The sequence below is a fragment of the Equus quagga genome, chromosome 18, assembly GCF_021613505.1.
Source record: "Equus quagga isolate Etosha38 chromosome 18, UCLA_HA_Equagga_1.0, whole genome shotgun sequence".
In the NCBI taxonomy this organism is placed as follows: domain Eukaryota; kingdom Metazoa; phylum Chordata; class Mammalia; order Perissodactyla; family Equidae; genus Equus; species Equus quagga.
The window spans coordinates 49,563,741-49,580,451 of NC_060284.1; the positions used below are offsets into that span (position 1 = coordinate 49,563,741).

At 42.3% G+C, this 16,711-nt stretch overlaps 1 protein-coding gene across 2 annotated transcripts in view; it reads right to left on the minus strand.

The window, feature by feature from the left end:
- The window catches only part of HMGCS2 (3-hydroxy-3-methylglutaryl-CoA synthase 2), an 18,573-nt gene extending 3,018 nt beyond the window's left edge, over positions 1–15,555 (minus strand). For both annotated transcript variants that reach the window (XM_046645098.1, XM_046645100.1), the window contains exons 1-8: positions 15,400–15,555; positions 11,030–11,484; positions 7,613–7,738; positions 6,869–7,033; positions 5,267–5,432; positions 3,260–3,430; positions 1,976–2,082; positions 1,254–1,379 (exon numbers count right to left, since the gene is read on the minus strand). In XM_046645098.1, the coding sequence (XP_046501054.1) occupies positions 1,254–1,379; positions 1,976–2,082; positions 3,260–3,430; positions 5,267–5,432; positions 6,869–7,033; positions 7,613–7,738; positions 11,030–11,484; positions 15,400–15,503 (1,420 nt within the window). In that variant the 5' untranslated portion in view covers positions 15,504–15,555. The remainder of the gene's footprint in view (positions 1–1,253; positions 1,380–1,975; positions 2,083–3,259; positions 3,431–5,266; positions 5,433–6,868; positions 7,034–7,612; positions 7,739–11,029; positions 11,485–15,399) is intronic.
- Between the last annotated feature and the right edge of the window lie 1,156 nt (positions 15,556–16,711).

Here is a 16,711-nt window from a genome sequence, read left to right on the forward strand (position 1 = left end):
CAACGTAGCCTTCCTCCATTGAAATCTTCATTATGTCCTTTTGCCAATAGTACCTAGCTTGAGGTGTGCCTCAGAGCCTCCTGTTTTCCGATAGACACTTCCTTCCTAGGCCTGGGTTTTCTGACTCTCATTCATTGTAGTATTTCAGCATTTTCTCCATTAATGTTCATCTCTGAGGTCTTATTTTTATTTTAATTGTTTTTCTTCTTTGCTCTAAGATGTCCCCCATTCCAGATAAGATCAATCAATACTAGGTCTAGATTTTCTGGAATATTCGTAATTCTGTATGTTCTGTTTCCTTTTCAAACCACTCTGCAAACCATGTGTCCCATGTTTTGCTTGAGAAAATATGTTAACCATGGTTTTAAAACCACCATCTGGTCTCTCCAGTCTTAACTTTAGTTTTTGTTTCCTTTTTCTTTGTTGCTTTTTTGGGGCAACAATTTATTTTTGTTTGGTAGAGAAAAGGGACAGTTGGGCGGAGGTAGTAATATTTGTTGATAACTTTTTTATGTACCTTGATTCATTTAATCTATTTGTCAATCTTGAAAAGTTAATTTAATTTAATTTAATTAATTAATTTATTTATTTTTAAAATATTTTATTTTTCCTTTTTCTCCCCAAAGCCCCCTGGTACAGAGCTGTGTACTTTTAGTTGTGGGTCCTTCTAGTTTGGTATGTGGGATGCCACCTCAGCATGATGAGTGGTGCCATGTACCTGCCCAGGATCCGAACTGGCGAAACCCTGGGCCACTGAAGTGGAGCACGTGAACTTAACCACTCAGCCATGGGGCTGGCCCCCTAATATAATTTTAGAAATGAGACACTTGAGAAAAGTTCAATATTTTTTCACAAAGATAAAGACCTAGTGAGTATCACAGGTCAGTTTAGAATTGGATATCTAGCTCCAAAGTGTAGGCTCTTTCAACTGTTGCATAGATAGCATTTTCAAAAAACCATACATCTGGCTTCCATGGGACTATATTGTCCAGTATCCTGTCTTGGGGTGTTAGCTACAATCTATTCTGGGAAGACACATACTACCTCCTGCCTCTTCTCAACTCTGCCTTCTGCTTCCCCACCCGGTTCTTTCCCTGTTGGACCTAGCAGATTTTCTCCCAATCGTGTCTCATGAACGTCTTCACCATGTCCCAGTATATTCTAGACTTCTGATGAATCCCTGGCCCTCAGGTAATGGCATGGAATCTGAGAAAAATTGCCTTCTCCTCCTCTCTTCCTGCCCTTTTTCTTACCCTTGTGGTAGAAGTGTTCTCTTTCATCCATTATTTCTGTGAACTCTTCGGGAGACATACGCTTCCGAGAGGCGAGGCGTTTTGGCAGGTCTGATACACTAGATACCAGCTTCTCCAGTGGGGAGCCTGGTAAGCAAAAATGAGATTGTTAAATCTCCTTCATGGTCACTATCACTGCTGCCAACCATGAGTCCACTGAACAGCCAGGCTCTGTGGGAGCTCAGACTCTGCGGGAAAGTGCTCTGTGTATGGCTTAGACTGTTGAGAAATGATAAAGGTCAGCAAACGTAATGTTGCGGAACATTCAGAGACACACACTCATTTAGTCATGGTATACCCACATAGCACTTAGATGTGTGCCCTTGATTATAGCCATCATAAAATAATCAACAAATATTACTGGATATCTCGAATCCATCAACTTCTTTTTAATCAGTTGCAACCAACCACCATTACCTTTTGCCTGGACTATTTGCTGGAACAACCTGACTTGTTCCCCCATATCCACCTTTGTTCCTCTTCAATCTAATCTCTAAGTCTTAGCAGGGGAAGTGCTTCAAATACCTAAATTAGACAAACTTACTCCATTGCTTAAATCTCTTCAAGGATTTCCTTTGCTCTTAATCACAACATAATTCTGTCAAGAGGGGAGGTAGTTGTGAGGCAGTTTCTTTTACCTGATGAATCCTGCCAGAAGTTTCTGATAGAAAGACAAGACTCACCTGGAGAAGCATTCTGGGATGCTCGAAATGAGAAAAAACTTGCTGCCAAGCCAGAGCCATAAGAGAAGGCACCAATCCTGGAGCCAGCCAAGTCTTGGGCAGAGTGCCTGTAGGGAAAGAAATCAACCCCCTAAAAAATCGGCATCGTATTCTGTGCTTCGAATAAACCACCAACCTATCAGCCCAAGAGTTGACCTCTTGCAACTAGAAATGGGTTCTGGGCACTCTACACAAGGAGAGACTTTTGGGAGACTGGGGATAGGCCCAGAAGGAGGAAAACTTGCCAAGAGGAGAGTAGCTAAAATCCAAGATACAGAAGACACAGAGAGCACAACAGAATTTCAGGGTGTAAAAGGAACTTTTCCCCACCCAGGAGGACAAGATGAGTTCAGGGAACTCTGAAGGCATCTCCAAGTGGAGAGCAGACCACTAGACTCACCTTCAAGGCTCTCGTGTTGACTGGTAATGCTTCAGCAGTTGTAACTTTTATCATAGCCTCATTAGTAATAACTTGAGCAAGTGCACTCATATACATATACATATACATATATTTTCCTGTGTTATATACATGTACTATAGTACAAGTATTTCCTTATGAAACCCACAAAATGGAATATCAAGAGAAATGATAACAATTATGTGAGCACCTGCTGAGTATTACTGTTTTCATTACTTTAGACATTTATCACTCATCAAAATCCTAGAAAGCAGGTATTGCTATTGTTCATATTTTATAGATGGGGAAAGTGAGGCACATAGAGGTTAAGTATTTTTCCAAGGTCAAAGCTAATAAGTGGTAAAGAGATTTGAACCCAGGTTGTGGGCTCTAAAGCTAGACTCTCTTCATCACCATGCTTTACTAAGTACAGAGATTTTAAATGTATGAGATAAAAATATGCATAAAAGTTCTACTATTTTCTTGCTACATCCAAATGGACCTTGTACTTCCCCTGACATCATACTTGCACTTCACTTTAGAGACCACTGTTTAATACCGATAGTAAGTATGCCTATATATACACCTTTGAAAGAAGTTTCTTTCATTTTCCTTCCTTCCTTCCTTCTTACCTTCCTTCCTTCCTTCTCTCCCTCCATCCCTCTGTCCCTCCCTCCCTCCTTCCTTCTTTTCTTCTTTCCCTACTTCCTTCCCTCCCTCTCTTCCTCCCTCCCCCCACCACTTTCTTCCTTCTTTAAACAATTCTGAAACAGAAGAGGAACCACACCTGATTAATGCCTCAGACGGTGGGGCTGGGGGTAGGAGGTGGGGCCAGAGGCAGTACTCACTGGGCCAGAAGTGAGGCCAGGCACCCATAGAGAGATGAGGTGTACGTATTCCCATTGTGCGTGGAAAGGTAAAGAGAGGCCTTGGTTTTCTTGTTGAATATGTCCAGAGAGGCCTTTTGAAGTGCTTTATCCATGTCCTTGTTGGTGTAGGTGTCTTCCAGCTTTAGCGCCCTGTGAGGCAGCCAGAGGAATAGGCAAGTGAGAGGCCACCGGAGAGGAGGGAGGCAGCAAGGGAGAAAGTAACAGCTCTGGAGAGAAGACTTTGGGCACATGTTTTTATTATAGAATATTTGAAATACAGAAAAGCACAAAGAAAAAATGTCACTAATGGTTCTACCATTCAGAGAGAGCACTTAGGTCATACTTTTTGTGTAGAATCCATCCCTACCTGCAGACTGTTTACTGGAAAATAAAAGCATGCTGCACATTCTGTCTAGCATGCTTCCTTAACTAACTTTTCTCAATGACATTAAATCATCTACTGTAACATTGTTTTTAAAGGGTGCAGAATGGGCCATGATAAGATGTACTCGACTTTAAGCTTTCTCCCCATTCCTGTCCTCACTAGTTAAAACACTACAGTGAATAGCTACATGTTCTTTTAAACATGTGGAATTACTGAGTCAAAAGGTACGTGTATGTTTAAGGCTTTTTTTTCTTAAAGATTGGCACCTGAGCTACATCTCTTGCCAATATTCTCTTTATTTCTTCTTCTTCTTCTCCCAGAGCCCCCAGTACATAGTAGTATATTATAGATGTAGGTCCTTCTGGTTGTGCTATGTGGGACACTGCCTCAGCATGGCTTGATGAGTGGTACTAGGTCCGTGCCCAGGATCCGAACCAGCAAAGCCCTGGGCCACAGAAGTGGAGCACACAAACTTAACCACTCGGCCATGGGCTGGCCCACATGTTTAAGGCTTTTGCTTCAAGTTTTTCTATTACTCCCCAAAACCCTTGTATCAATATATACATCCACTATTGCCCATTTTCAGATAGCCTAGTCAATTCTCAGTATTCAGATTTCAAAAAGGCTGTGTAAAGAAAATGGTAACTTGTTTAAATTTGTTACTAACAAGTATGCAGATTTAAAAATATTATTATGTGCATTTCTACTTTGAGGAAATTTCTTGTCCATATCCTTTGCTTAGTTTTCTACTTAGAGTGTTTATCTTATTATTGATGAGACTTTAATACATTACAGATATTAAGCTATTATCTTTGATATATGTTAGAATTTCTGTTTTCATGGGACAGGTCTTATAAGCAGCGTTTGTACTAATTTTGATGTTTTAGTTAGGGGCAGGGTTAGTAGTAGTAGTTAGTAATAGGGGCAGATGTTGGTAAAATACTCCAAAACTTGAAATAAGCAGATACCAAGAAGAAAGGGAAAGATTCCCCTCCCAGTGGAAACTCTTTGTATTGAAGATTCTTTTCTAAATGTCTTGAAGTCATGCATCAGTAAACAGCATTCATCCTGCTTTATTGACATCTGAGGGGTTGAGCTATCCCCATTTCACAGATGGGGGAAATTGAGGCAACAAGCAAGACATTAATTAGGCCAATGGCAAGTGAGAATGAGACCAGACACTCCCCAACTTGCCATCCTATACTGTGATTATTTGCTTCTAGGTGTTTCTGTCTGTAGAGACTGTGAGATCCTCTAGGCAGGGATCATGGAAGCACATCCATTTTTGCGTCCCTAGAGTTTAGTGTGACGCCTGACACATAGCTGATGTTTGTAAAATGTTGATTGATTGAATGATTTTGCCACACTCCCTTTCCCCATTTTCTCATTCTCTGAAGCTTCTTATAGTCACTTGATCTAGAGGTACTGGCAAACTCTCTGTGCTCCCTGAGATAAAAGCTGGAGGGCCCTGGGCAGACAATAATCCATTTGCCTACCAATGACTTGGTTTCCTTTCTGTTGCATTGGAAGAGTGTCCTTTTTTCCCCACAGGAGTGGAGTGGCATGAGGAAGCCTTTAGGCTCCCCATGAAGAGGACTCACCTGAAGGCCTCCAGCTCCTTGTAGAGGCTGGTCTGTGTGTCTTTGCTGGTTGACAGGAAGTCATTGAACATCAGGCGAGCCAGGGATTTCTGGGCCATCTTGCAGAAGGGTGTGTGAAAGATCATAAACTGTAAATCATCAAGGGTGAAAGGTCGATCCATGCCAACTGGAAGGGGAAGTGTGAAAGCAAAGATGTGGCATGATGCATGGGCCATTTAGAGCAATTGTCCTAGATCTAACCGTGCTGAGGGACTCTCGGCCTCCCAGAGAACTAGCTCCTACCTCCACAAACACACACAAGGTTTGTTCATTAGTTTTACAAGCACTAACACTTACTAAGCACTCTACTTATAGGGAAAAAAAGCAAAGAAATAAACATTTTCTTCATATCTACTATTGCCAACCTCTACGACAGATACTTTCCCCGAATCAAACTTGTGCTGTATTATTTTCTCTATTTTCCAGAGGAGGAAACAGAGTCTCCAAAATATGGAAGCTACGTCAGGTGTCCAAGGTCACCCAGCTTGAAAATGGCTGGTTCTGGACTTAGGTTCCGATGTCTCTGACTCGATGTTCTAGACTGTCTCTCTCACTCCAAAGACGAGGGCAATGCACCTTCTGCCCTTAGAAAATTTACAATTTAATGTTGTGATCCAAAGCAGCATCCATTGAATTCCATATGAAAATAAGGAGTAAAATTAGAATGCCATAAGAATGCAGAAGAGGTGAGAGTAGTTAGCCAAGAGCAATTTAACAGTGGATGGAGAGAGGCAGAGAGGTCCAAGTTGCCTCCATACCCATGGAGGGTGGCTGTGGCAGCCAGCATCCTACCCAACGCATGGAAAAGGGCAAGAAGTGTCTCCTTATGCCACCCTTAAGGCATCCATGCTCTGACCTTTCAGCACATGCCTTTTCCCATACCGAAACCTGCCTTTTGCAGATGCCCATCTGAGCATGGCTGAGCAGATAAGAACCCTTTTTAATTTTTTTAAAATAGGTTTCTCTGTATTTTTAAAAGAAGATTTATTTGTTTCTTTTCTGATAATGAAAGCAGTACATATTTTTTTAGCAGGAAGATTCAGAAACTAAATGCGAAAATAAAATCAACTTGTAACACTACCATCCAGAGAAAAATCACTGATAATGTGTATTGCATTAGTATACCTTTGTATACTGAAAATATAGGTGAGATTTTTCAAGATCAACCAGATCTTAAAAGGTGGCAGACTACACCAAGAGTCAAAGCACTCCTGACTCCAACAGAAACAAATCCCAGCCCCAATAGGATGTGGTTACTCGGCCTCACCACAGTACCTCCCCAGGCGGCTGGCACCCGCTGGTTTCATACTCGTGGCTTTGACCCTGAATTGTTTACTTTCTTTCATTTAGCTCAAGTTAGAGGCAATTTCATACTTGAATTTGGATGACTTCCAATTGGACTTTACCATAGACCCAGGGAAGGGTGTAAGAAGAAGGGGGGCCTGAAACAATTCTCTTGAGATCATTTTCAGAGGAGAGAAGACACCTTGTCTTAAGCTTTTAGGACAAACTCTTGGCCCCATGTAAATAGAGCCCCCACTTTCAGCCCTCCAAGCCCCATACCTTGCTTCCACTGGTTCTGGATTTTTTGACGGTATGTTGTGTAACATCGGTCCAAGGCCTGTAAGTAGCACTGAATGGAGAGCTTCCCATCCACAATCGGGTACTCTGAAGTTGCATCAGGTTTGTAGAAGTCATATACATTCTCCATGTGGGTTCCTCTAAGCCCTGGGAAGGTACACAGAGGGATTCAGGGACTGCACAGTGCAGCCCACATCCAGCAGAGAGGATGGGAGAGCATGTACAAACAGCCTCCTGGTCTTGATGTCTCATGCCCAAGCTCCAGCCCCCTCAACATCCTGCACATGCTCAAAGGGAATTGAATAGCTTGTTGCTCTCATATAAATGAGATTTATATTTCCCTTTTCACACGTACATGGGCTTAACAAAACCTGGATTACAAGCCAAAAGTCTCAAAGGAAAGCCTTTCACTTTATACCTGGGTATCTTCTTACATCTTCAATTGCCAGTTTAGCTCCCTAAGTGTCCTCAGCAGCAGCAGCAACACCATTCATTCCGTGCATCATTATCCTAATGTGTGATGGTGCAGAGGAGAAAATCTCGCTGATCCTCCTCTTCCTCCTTGCCCTCTGCTCCCTAGTCCAGCCTTTTGAAGCAAGTGAGATCATCCCCAAATCTATACATCCACCCTGAGTAGTGGGTATGCCAATTTGGGATTCGGAACTATGCATTTGGCTATGCCATGCATAGTTTCTTGGTACCGTATATCCACAGTTTACTACAAACCTCTCTCCAGAGCCAGAGGTGCCTCGGGCCCAACCAGCATTGCCACAGCTCCAGCCCCACCTGTGGGGCGAGCATTACCACTGGGATAGACTGCGATGTCTCCACAAACCACCAGTGCATAGCGACCTGTAATGAGAGGCAAGAAATAATGATCATCACCACAGGATCTGCAGTAGGCTATGTGCCCACTGTGTGCCAGGCAGAATTTCCCGTACTGGAGATAGACCAAGGAACAAAACCAAAAGTTCCTGCCCTATGGGCTCATGTTCTAGTGAAGCTCACTATGATACATTTGAAATGCGAAGCCAAAACTCAGCGTCCTGTTACTCTAACTGTAAAATGCTCATTTATTCACAATCCTGTTTTTGAGTTCAATGAAAAATTTATTCATTGGCACTTTTGGAGAAATTTAGGGTTGTGCTGATCACCATATAGCACTTCATGGTCCTAAAATTCCTTCCAAATCACAGAAGGCCAAGAGCTAGGGAGGGAAACTAACATTTGAAATACTAGCTAGATACTAGTTATCCTCAAACAATCCTTAAAATAATCCAATGAGGTGGGTAATATCCACATTTATGGATGAAGACCTTGCCTTCCAGAGAAATTAAGTAGCCATCTAAAGTCACTCATCTAGTGAATGTGAACTTTGATATTCAAACTCAGTTCTGACTAGATCTTAAACCATGTGCTTTGAACAACTTAGTACTACTTTCTGTTGAGTAACCACATTTAATGTAGATGATCCATAGAAATTTCCCCTATAATAGACTATTATTCAATAAGTGATTGTTGTCTTGACTGTTATTTGTTCCACTTTCATCTTATAGTACTCCCCTTAAAACTTGAGTTTATGGGGGAGATATGGTAGTAAATTTAGTATTCTATCTAACCTGTGAGGAAACCCCAAGTATTTATCTCAGCACTGTATTGGGAGTCATATTTCCATATAATTTAATCCTTATGATAAGCCTAGATATTGGATCCAGTTATCTCTTTTTTATAGACAAAGAAATTGAGGGCCAAAGAACTTAAGTTGCTTGCCCAAAGCCACACAGCTAATAGATGGTAAGATAAGGATTCAGAGTCAGGATTCCAACCAAATGCATTAAAACCCAGGAAACTTAAGAATTCTAACAACTCCAACTCAAACCTCAACAAAATTGTATTGCTTTTTCCCCAACTTTATACGTATATATAGGAAACTATAGAAGCATATTTAGAAGCCAATAAGGAAAAGAACAGTAATAAATAGAGATAAGAATAATTTGTACCATGTTAAAAAATCTGAATAGATAAGTGTATGCTTGCAGGTACATAAGAACATTCTGAAAGAAAACAGAGATTTTTAGTGTTAAATTCTGGGAAGTTGTAATGGAGTATCAGATGGGAACTTTCACTTCACTTCACAGCTTTTTGTGTATGTGTATATATATATTTTTAACTATAAGTTTCAGTTACTTTTATATAAAAAAAAAGGACAAGAAAATGAGGTCGTCCAGGCAATCTGAGCCAGTATCTCTCTTCCTTTCCCTCATACCCGGCTGTCTCTCTGGAGTGGTTCAGAACTTCCTGGTGAGTCCCAGAACCACCTCCTACCATCTCATGGTCCCCAGGTAGATGGTTGGTCAGGTCAGAAGCAGAGATCTCATCTACATTGGCCTTGTCTGATCTGGGCAGTTGCCATCAGGCTCAAGCTTAAATATGATTTTTGGTTTAATACAAGCTAACAATTCACATCTCAATAGTTTCTTTAAAAATTTTCTTCCCCATCAAAACATTATATTAAAGAAAGATGCACTTGTAGCCCTCTCCTGTGGAATACTCAGCCACTCAGCACAATTTATTCATTTGAAATGACATGCTTGAAACTGATGATGCTCCCAAATATTGGCTCTGACCTTTGGTTAAAGGCTGGTGAGTGTTCCTTGCCCTTCATTTCTACTCTCCAACTAAATGCTTGGGTGGATGTATTGGTGGTGATGGTAGTTGGGGTTGCTTGAGAAGTAATAATGTAAGTGACAGGAGAAGCACTGTAAGAACAAATTTGATGATGTAGAGACTGGAACATTCCAAGTCAATGGAACCATTACTGGTGAGGTGATGCAGGGCAGTTAAAAAAACACGGAATGGGTGTATGAAATTGCACTACCTTGCTGTGTCAACAGAGATAAACCATTAAACTCTTCTTGGTGGCTCCTTTTAAAATAAGGAATATCGGATTAGATAATCTCTAAGATCGCTGCCAACATTAAGGCTTCCTAATTAATTTTCTAATCAATGTTCATTATGGTTTCTAAGGTTTTAAATTCTAGTTTCCAACTTAGTAAATATAGAGTGCCTTGACTGCCTGGTTATTGTTCTTTCACATCTCCACAGATATTTTACTCAATCCTTTCACCAGCCCACAAGGTAGGTGGCAAATAAGAACTCTGAGGCTCAAAGAGGTTAAGGGACTTGTCAACAATTATTGACAGAGCTAGGTTTCTGACTTTCAACTTGTCCTGTTTCCCTTGGACCCTGTCTTGCTATCACAACAGGGGTTCTTCCTCTAATATAATATTGAGAGAAGATGTAAGTAAGATACAAGGCAATGTTAAGCAAAAAGTAATTTCCTAGGAAGTCCCTAGGCAAGGGAGAAAGAGTAGAAATACTCTTTGTCATGGTGTATTCAGTGATTCTCTGGATCTGTTTCTATCACTGTGTTTTCCCCTTAATACCTAAACTTGTTAAAACCTTTCAACATCACTGATCTCTTTCTCTCAGAGACTTTAGGAGAAGCTTAAGAGAAATAGGTACAGTGAAATAGGAAATACATTGGATTTGGTTTGGCATCTCACCCCTGCCACACACTATGTGTAAGATATCAGATCTTGGAGTGGTTAAGTTCGCGCACTCCACTTTGGCAGCCCATGGTTTTGCCAGTTTGGATCCTGTGTGCAGACATGGCACTGCTCATCAGGCCATGCTGAGGTGGCATCCCACATAGCACAGCCAGAAGGACCTCCAACTAGAATATACAACTATGTACTTGGGGGGCTTTAGGGAGAAGAAGAAGAAGAAGAAAAGAAAAAAAAGATTGGCAACAGACGTTAGCTCAGGTGCCAATCTTTAAAAAAATGAAAAGATACCAGATCCTGCATTTTTTCATTTATAAATCAGGTATAGCACTCACTTCCTAGGCTGCTGTAAGGACTAAATGAATGGCTATGTGAACATGCTACCTAATTAACTGCATAAAGCTATACAAGTCTAAGTGGTTATTATCATTGTGGTTATTGGATGATAGCAGCAGCTGTGTGAATAACTTATCCTTCTCTCCCTGGATAAAACCACCTGGGGAACAGAGAAGCAAAACTGAGGATTCAGCCTCCAACCCCAGCTCCTTTCTTACAAAGGGCCTCTGGCAGCACATACCATCCCAGGAGCTAGATTCCATCCAGTTGGCAGCATTGAAGAGGGAGGCAGTGCCACCATAGCAGGCGTTGGTGGTATCTATGCCCTCAATGTCAGTGTTGCCCGAATCCTGGAAGAGCTCCATGAGCACTGTTTTGACAGCCTTGGACTTGTCGATGATGGTCTCAGTGCCCACTTCCAGCCGTCCCACAGAGTCCCATGGGAGCTGCGTGCGCTCCATCAGCTGCTGCACCACCGTCAGGCACAGGGAGTTGATGTCCTCCTGGACGGAGCAGAAGCCCATATGGGTTTGGCCTAAGCCCACTGTGTACCTCCCTGCTTCCACATTGTCATACTTCTCCAGGTCCGTTTGGTCCACATACTGGGCTGGGAAATAGACCTCCAGGGCAAGGATGCCGACATCTTTTGGCCAAGTATCCGTTTTGGCCAAGGGGACAGCAGGGACTGAAGAAAACCTGTAGTGGAGATAATAATCAAAATCCCACTAATGGTCTTCAGTCAGTTTCCTCAAAAGACAATACAGCAATCATTTCATTCATTTTTTATATATTTTTAAGCTATGTTATCAGATAAATACAAATTTAGGATTCAACAAAATTTTTCTGTTGAGTTAAACCTTTTATCCTCAATAAACGTCCGCTTCTTTACCTTGGTGATAATCTTGCCATAAAATCTACTTTTCCTGATAGTAAGAATTTTGCCCTAGCTGTTTGATTACTGTTGCATGATATATCCTTTTTTGTCCATTTAAACTTTTAACCTCTTAAGTTCTTTATATTTAACATATATCCCTTCTAAATAGCATATAGTTGGATCTTTTAAAAAATTTTAAAAAGTCTTGCAATATTGGTGTTTTAATTGGAGTAATTAGTCCAGTTATATTTATTATGATTACTGATATAGTTGGGATTAAGTATACTTTCTCACAATTTGTTTCTATTTGCCTCATATAGCCTTTGTTTCTTTATTTCTCCTTTCCTGTATTCTTTTGGATTAAGCACATATTTGTTACTCCATTTTATCTCCTCTTTTTCTCTTAGTAATGACTCTAGAGATTACAATGTGCATTCTTTGCTCATTGTAATCTAACTTAAATTAATACTTCTATTACTTTTGGAACAATGCAAAAACCTTAGTTTAGTTAACTTCCTATATCCTCTCCACCTTTGGAGCTATTATTGTAGATAGTTTACTTCTACACGTTACAAACCCCATAGGACATAATTTTTTAAATTTCATTCATTTTTAAAGTACCCCACTCATTATCCCTCTTTCTCCTTCTTTCTTTTTCCTATACAAGTACATACCTACCATTTTTATACTTTTTAAGGAAGTTTTCTGCTTGATTTCATGCTGTCTGCTTTTTCTGATGGGGCCTCCCAATCTTTACTGAGTACACTCAACACAGTGCTGGGTTCCAGGTGCACAGTAGTGAATAAGACACATCCTTTGTGCCCACAAAGAGGGCACAGTCTAATGGAGGAGGCAGACATTTTTACAGATAAATACATAGTGAAACAAGCAAAGGCTGTGAGAATACAAAGGACAGGAGAGCAATTCTAGATGGGAGCAGAGAGAAAATGGGGAAAGGGTCAGTAGAAGAGGGGAGAGATAATCTCTTCCTAGAACCATCCCCCTCTCTTCAACCCTGACTTCTAATACCCCTGGTGAAGATCTGGAGTTTCTCCTTCCAGCTCCAAGTACAGAGCTTACCAAGTCCTCCTCCCATATGTTTCCACATGAAAGTACCTGAAAGCTGGTTACTTTAGTGATAGCCTTCATTTTGAAGAATGAAAAGGTGAAAAGATGAAACCAAGGCACACACTGGTGAAGTGATGTGTTGAGACTAACTTTATCGTGTGTCATATGTTAAAAATATTCTGTGTTTTCACTGCCTTGGGTGCCAATGTTACACCTTGGACCTATACTTGTGAGTGCCACCAAGTTCCTGTGACTTGTATCTGGCTACAGAATTCCCAGTCATGGAAGAGCGACAGGATATCTCCACCGGCTTATAAATTTAGCTCTATGCCACAGGAATAACAACTCAGGTTGAATGTGTCTATCTGTCATCCTCAGAATTCTGGGCTTCTGGTAACCCTAGTTTTCTCATCAGGAAGGTCACTTTGAAGGACTAATGTGAGGCAAAAGTGGATCATATGATCACAAGATAGTGAGGCAAATGACAAATGTTCATCCATATCTGATGAGAGAGGTTTGGAATTTTGTTATCTGCCCTATTTATTTGGTGCCCCCCTCCCCCAAATAATTGGAGTTTATGTTCTCAAATATTTGTGGAGTTGCTTCCCCAGGACCTAGGAGCTAATGGTTATTCAATGCTTGGTCCTGTGCTTGGCTGGCTTTTCCCTCAGCATCATTCTCACTCTGCCTTCTCTGAGCTCACCTCCTCCCTCCCTCTCTTCCCAGTTAGAAATCTAAGGTTGCAGGGAGAGGTTCCAAGAATCAGTCACTTGGTAACTTTTGTAACTGTCTTGGCAGGGGGATGTTTCTGGGAATGGATTCCAGAGCCTTGAAGAAAAGTTAACATCTAGAGGCTTCCAGAAACATCAGGCCACCGGAGTTAAGAGTATCTTTCTCATCTTGTACTTTCTCTAAAGAATAACCGCTTAATTTAAAATCGGGTTTGTTCTGCTGTTGCTTGGTTCAAGAACCTGCATCAAGCTTTTATTTCTTTACTCCATCTCGCCTCCTTCCCTTGTGTTTCAAAATTTGTTATTACATGCCAGGCACTGTGCTAGCGAGAGGCTGCAAGGGTGAAGGGGGTGGGCAAAAGAAAAGAGGAGCTCAAGGTTCTTGAGGAGTTCCTCGACCAGTGGGAGGAATGAGATAAGCACATATACACACACATACACAACCCAACCGAGAATCAGAATATGATAAGGGCCACAAAGGGATATGGGCACAATCCCACAGGAGTTCAAAGGAAGCAGAGATTGCCTGTTGGGGGGAGGCTCAGGAAAGTCTTCATGGAAGAGGCTACATTTGAGATCAACCTTGATGGATGGGTGGAGCTTCTGCTGATGAAGAATGGGAGGGGGGTTGCAGGGGCAGCAGCCGTGACAGGGGGTGATTGAACAGGTAAGGATACCTGGAGCAGAGAGTGACGGGGAGTAGAGAGACGATACATGAGAAAGGCAGGAGCAGCACCACGAAGTGGAGGACACGATTCTTCCTTGAAGGTAGTAAAGCAGATGCTGACATGGGAGCAGTTCTCAGGTTGGATTGAGAGCTGATGCAGGTTGGGTTAGAGGGGAAGGACACACGGAGACAAGGAGACCCATAAAGAGGATTCTTAATAATCATTTAGGCCACTGAAAATGGGATTAGCTGTGAGTAGATCTGAAAGGGGATTATGAACGATGATTCCAAGGGCTTGAACTAATGATGTCAGGGGAGGGGCAGGCTGGTGAGGACTGAAGTTTGTCTCTTGGCGGGTGGCCAACTATTGCTTATTGAAACAAACAAATCTACGTCAAGCCCTTCCTCACAAATACAAAAACAAGTTAAATTCTAAGCTGGGACATTTGATCAGTACACAAGGGATAGGTGAGTGTGTAGACAATGGTGGAGAGTCACAAAGAAAAGAAGAAGGCTAAGGAGCACTACTCCCTACCCCACACATCCATACAGCCAGGTTCCCTGGGTACCAGACAAAGGAAGACACTAGATCAAAGTCATTGTTCTAAGTATTCAAGGAATGCGGTGTAGAAACGGGAGGAAAGAAAGGGCTAGTCCCAAGATGCAGTGTATGGCTTAGGGATCCTGAGGGGCTAGCTATAGCTGTGTTACCACCAACACTGGGAGACGGCAAGCACTTGGGCCAGATTTGAGGAGTGTTTACAAAGAAAAGGAGTGCTTTTGCACTTCGGTGCACAAGCACATTGCACACATACGCACAAACACATTACATACACACATGCTCACCTTTACATCTCATTTCCCCTTTCTTGAAATCAGAGGGCAGAGAAACATCCTTTTTATCCTCAGTGCATTTCGAGCTTTGCTGCAGTGACTCGGAACAGTTGGTTATACTAACTCTGCAGTTGGCACAGAATCCTGAAGGTCTTGGCTGGGACTGGGGGTCAAGATGCGAAAGGTGGTGGAGAGGGGAATGCTGTGGGCCCTGGTGCTGATATTTCCACTGCTTTGTGCAGTTAGGGGAGTAAGAGATGTCATTTACAAATAGCAGGTGTCAGAGGTTCGGGATCCTGGAATTCTGCAGCTGAAAGGGGCTGTCTGTTTAAAGGATGAGATAACTGAGACCCTAAGGCCCCCTGCCTATCTTTTACTGGTTCCATGGCTTTTCTCAAAGAGTAACCTGTACAGTCCCTGAGATCAATGTGACTCACCTTTGGTGGGCTGCTGGAAGAAGGCGAGCAGGCATGAGTGGAGCTTCCTGCATCACTCTTTTCACTTGCAAGACCCGCTTCACTGGAGTCAACAGCCGCTGCATTTTCAGAGGAGCAAGCAGAAAGCCAGCAGTTCACAGTCTTTGGGAGAAATGCCCCGCGGTGCCCAGTTGGGCTTTATAGAGCCCTGAGACTCCTGCCTCGGAAGACCCACCCCTGCTTATCAGGGCTCAGTTGGCTTCTAAAACTGGTCCAAAGGTCTCGTTCAGAACACGAGTGAGTCAAAGAAAAACATCTTCCCTCCAATGTGTACATAGCTGCCCTGCTCCTGGGGATGTGTGGGCATCGATGGCTCTGACTCCTTTCTCGAGCTCTTGTGGCAGCCTTCTTTATGCACAGCCCCCTCAGGAGGCTATGATGTTCTTTGTTGTAACACACCCTGAGGTAACCCCACCTGGCTTGTCTGGGGTCCTGGTTCCTCATCTGAGTTACTCTCCTTTGGTGGTCCAGAATGCTTTCTGTGGAGTTAGCTGTTATTATTTTAGTGTATTATGCATAATAAGAAAAATCTTTCAAAACCAAAAGGAATGAATCTTTTATTAGTAGCCCTTTAGTAGTTGGGAGTTGGTATTGGCATGAGGGCAGAGGGAATGGTATTAGAGAGGTTATGGAGCCTGTTATATTTCTCCTGTCTCTGTTGTTACTCTTTACATGTATAGTTCCACCCAGTTTCCAAGTGGAGTATGCAGTATGCTACAGTAGGAGCACATGAGCCTCAAAGCATTGACTGTCATTTGAAGCTCAAGTTCTCCTGAGGGTACGGTCTACTTACAGATGAGGCCAGTGATATGTAGACAGGTGATAGGACCTTCCCAAAGACCTACAGCTAGTAGGTGGCAGGGTGGGGACTCAGTCATATCTGTTGACTCCAGATTCTGGTCTTTCCACTTTGCTCTTCTACTTCTCAGTAAAAAGGTTCCTGCCATCTGATTTTCCAATGACTCTCTGCCTCCCATCCTTTTCTCCTGGCACCAATCTTCCTTTATCTTTTATGAGAGTCATGCCTTGATTCATTAGTTCATTCAGTTAACTCTCCTGTCTAATATGACACTGGAGAGTTAGAAGAGAAGAGCCAGAGTAGTTTCTGCTTTAGAGGAGACAGAGGTGACAATTTTCCTGAAGACAGAGAACTTCCAGGTGTCCCCAGAAGTCCAAGTACCTTAGATCTTCCATCATCTTTAGATTCTTGCCTCCAAACATCTTGATGCATTACTGCTCTAACCCAATCTTCCACCTCACTCTGTCACCATAT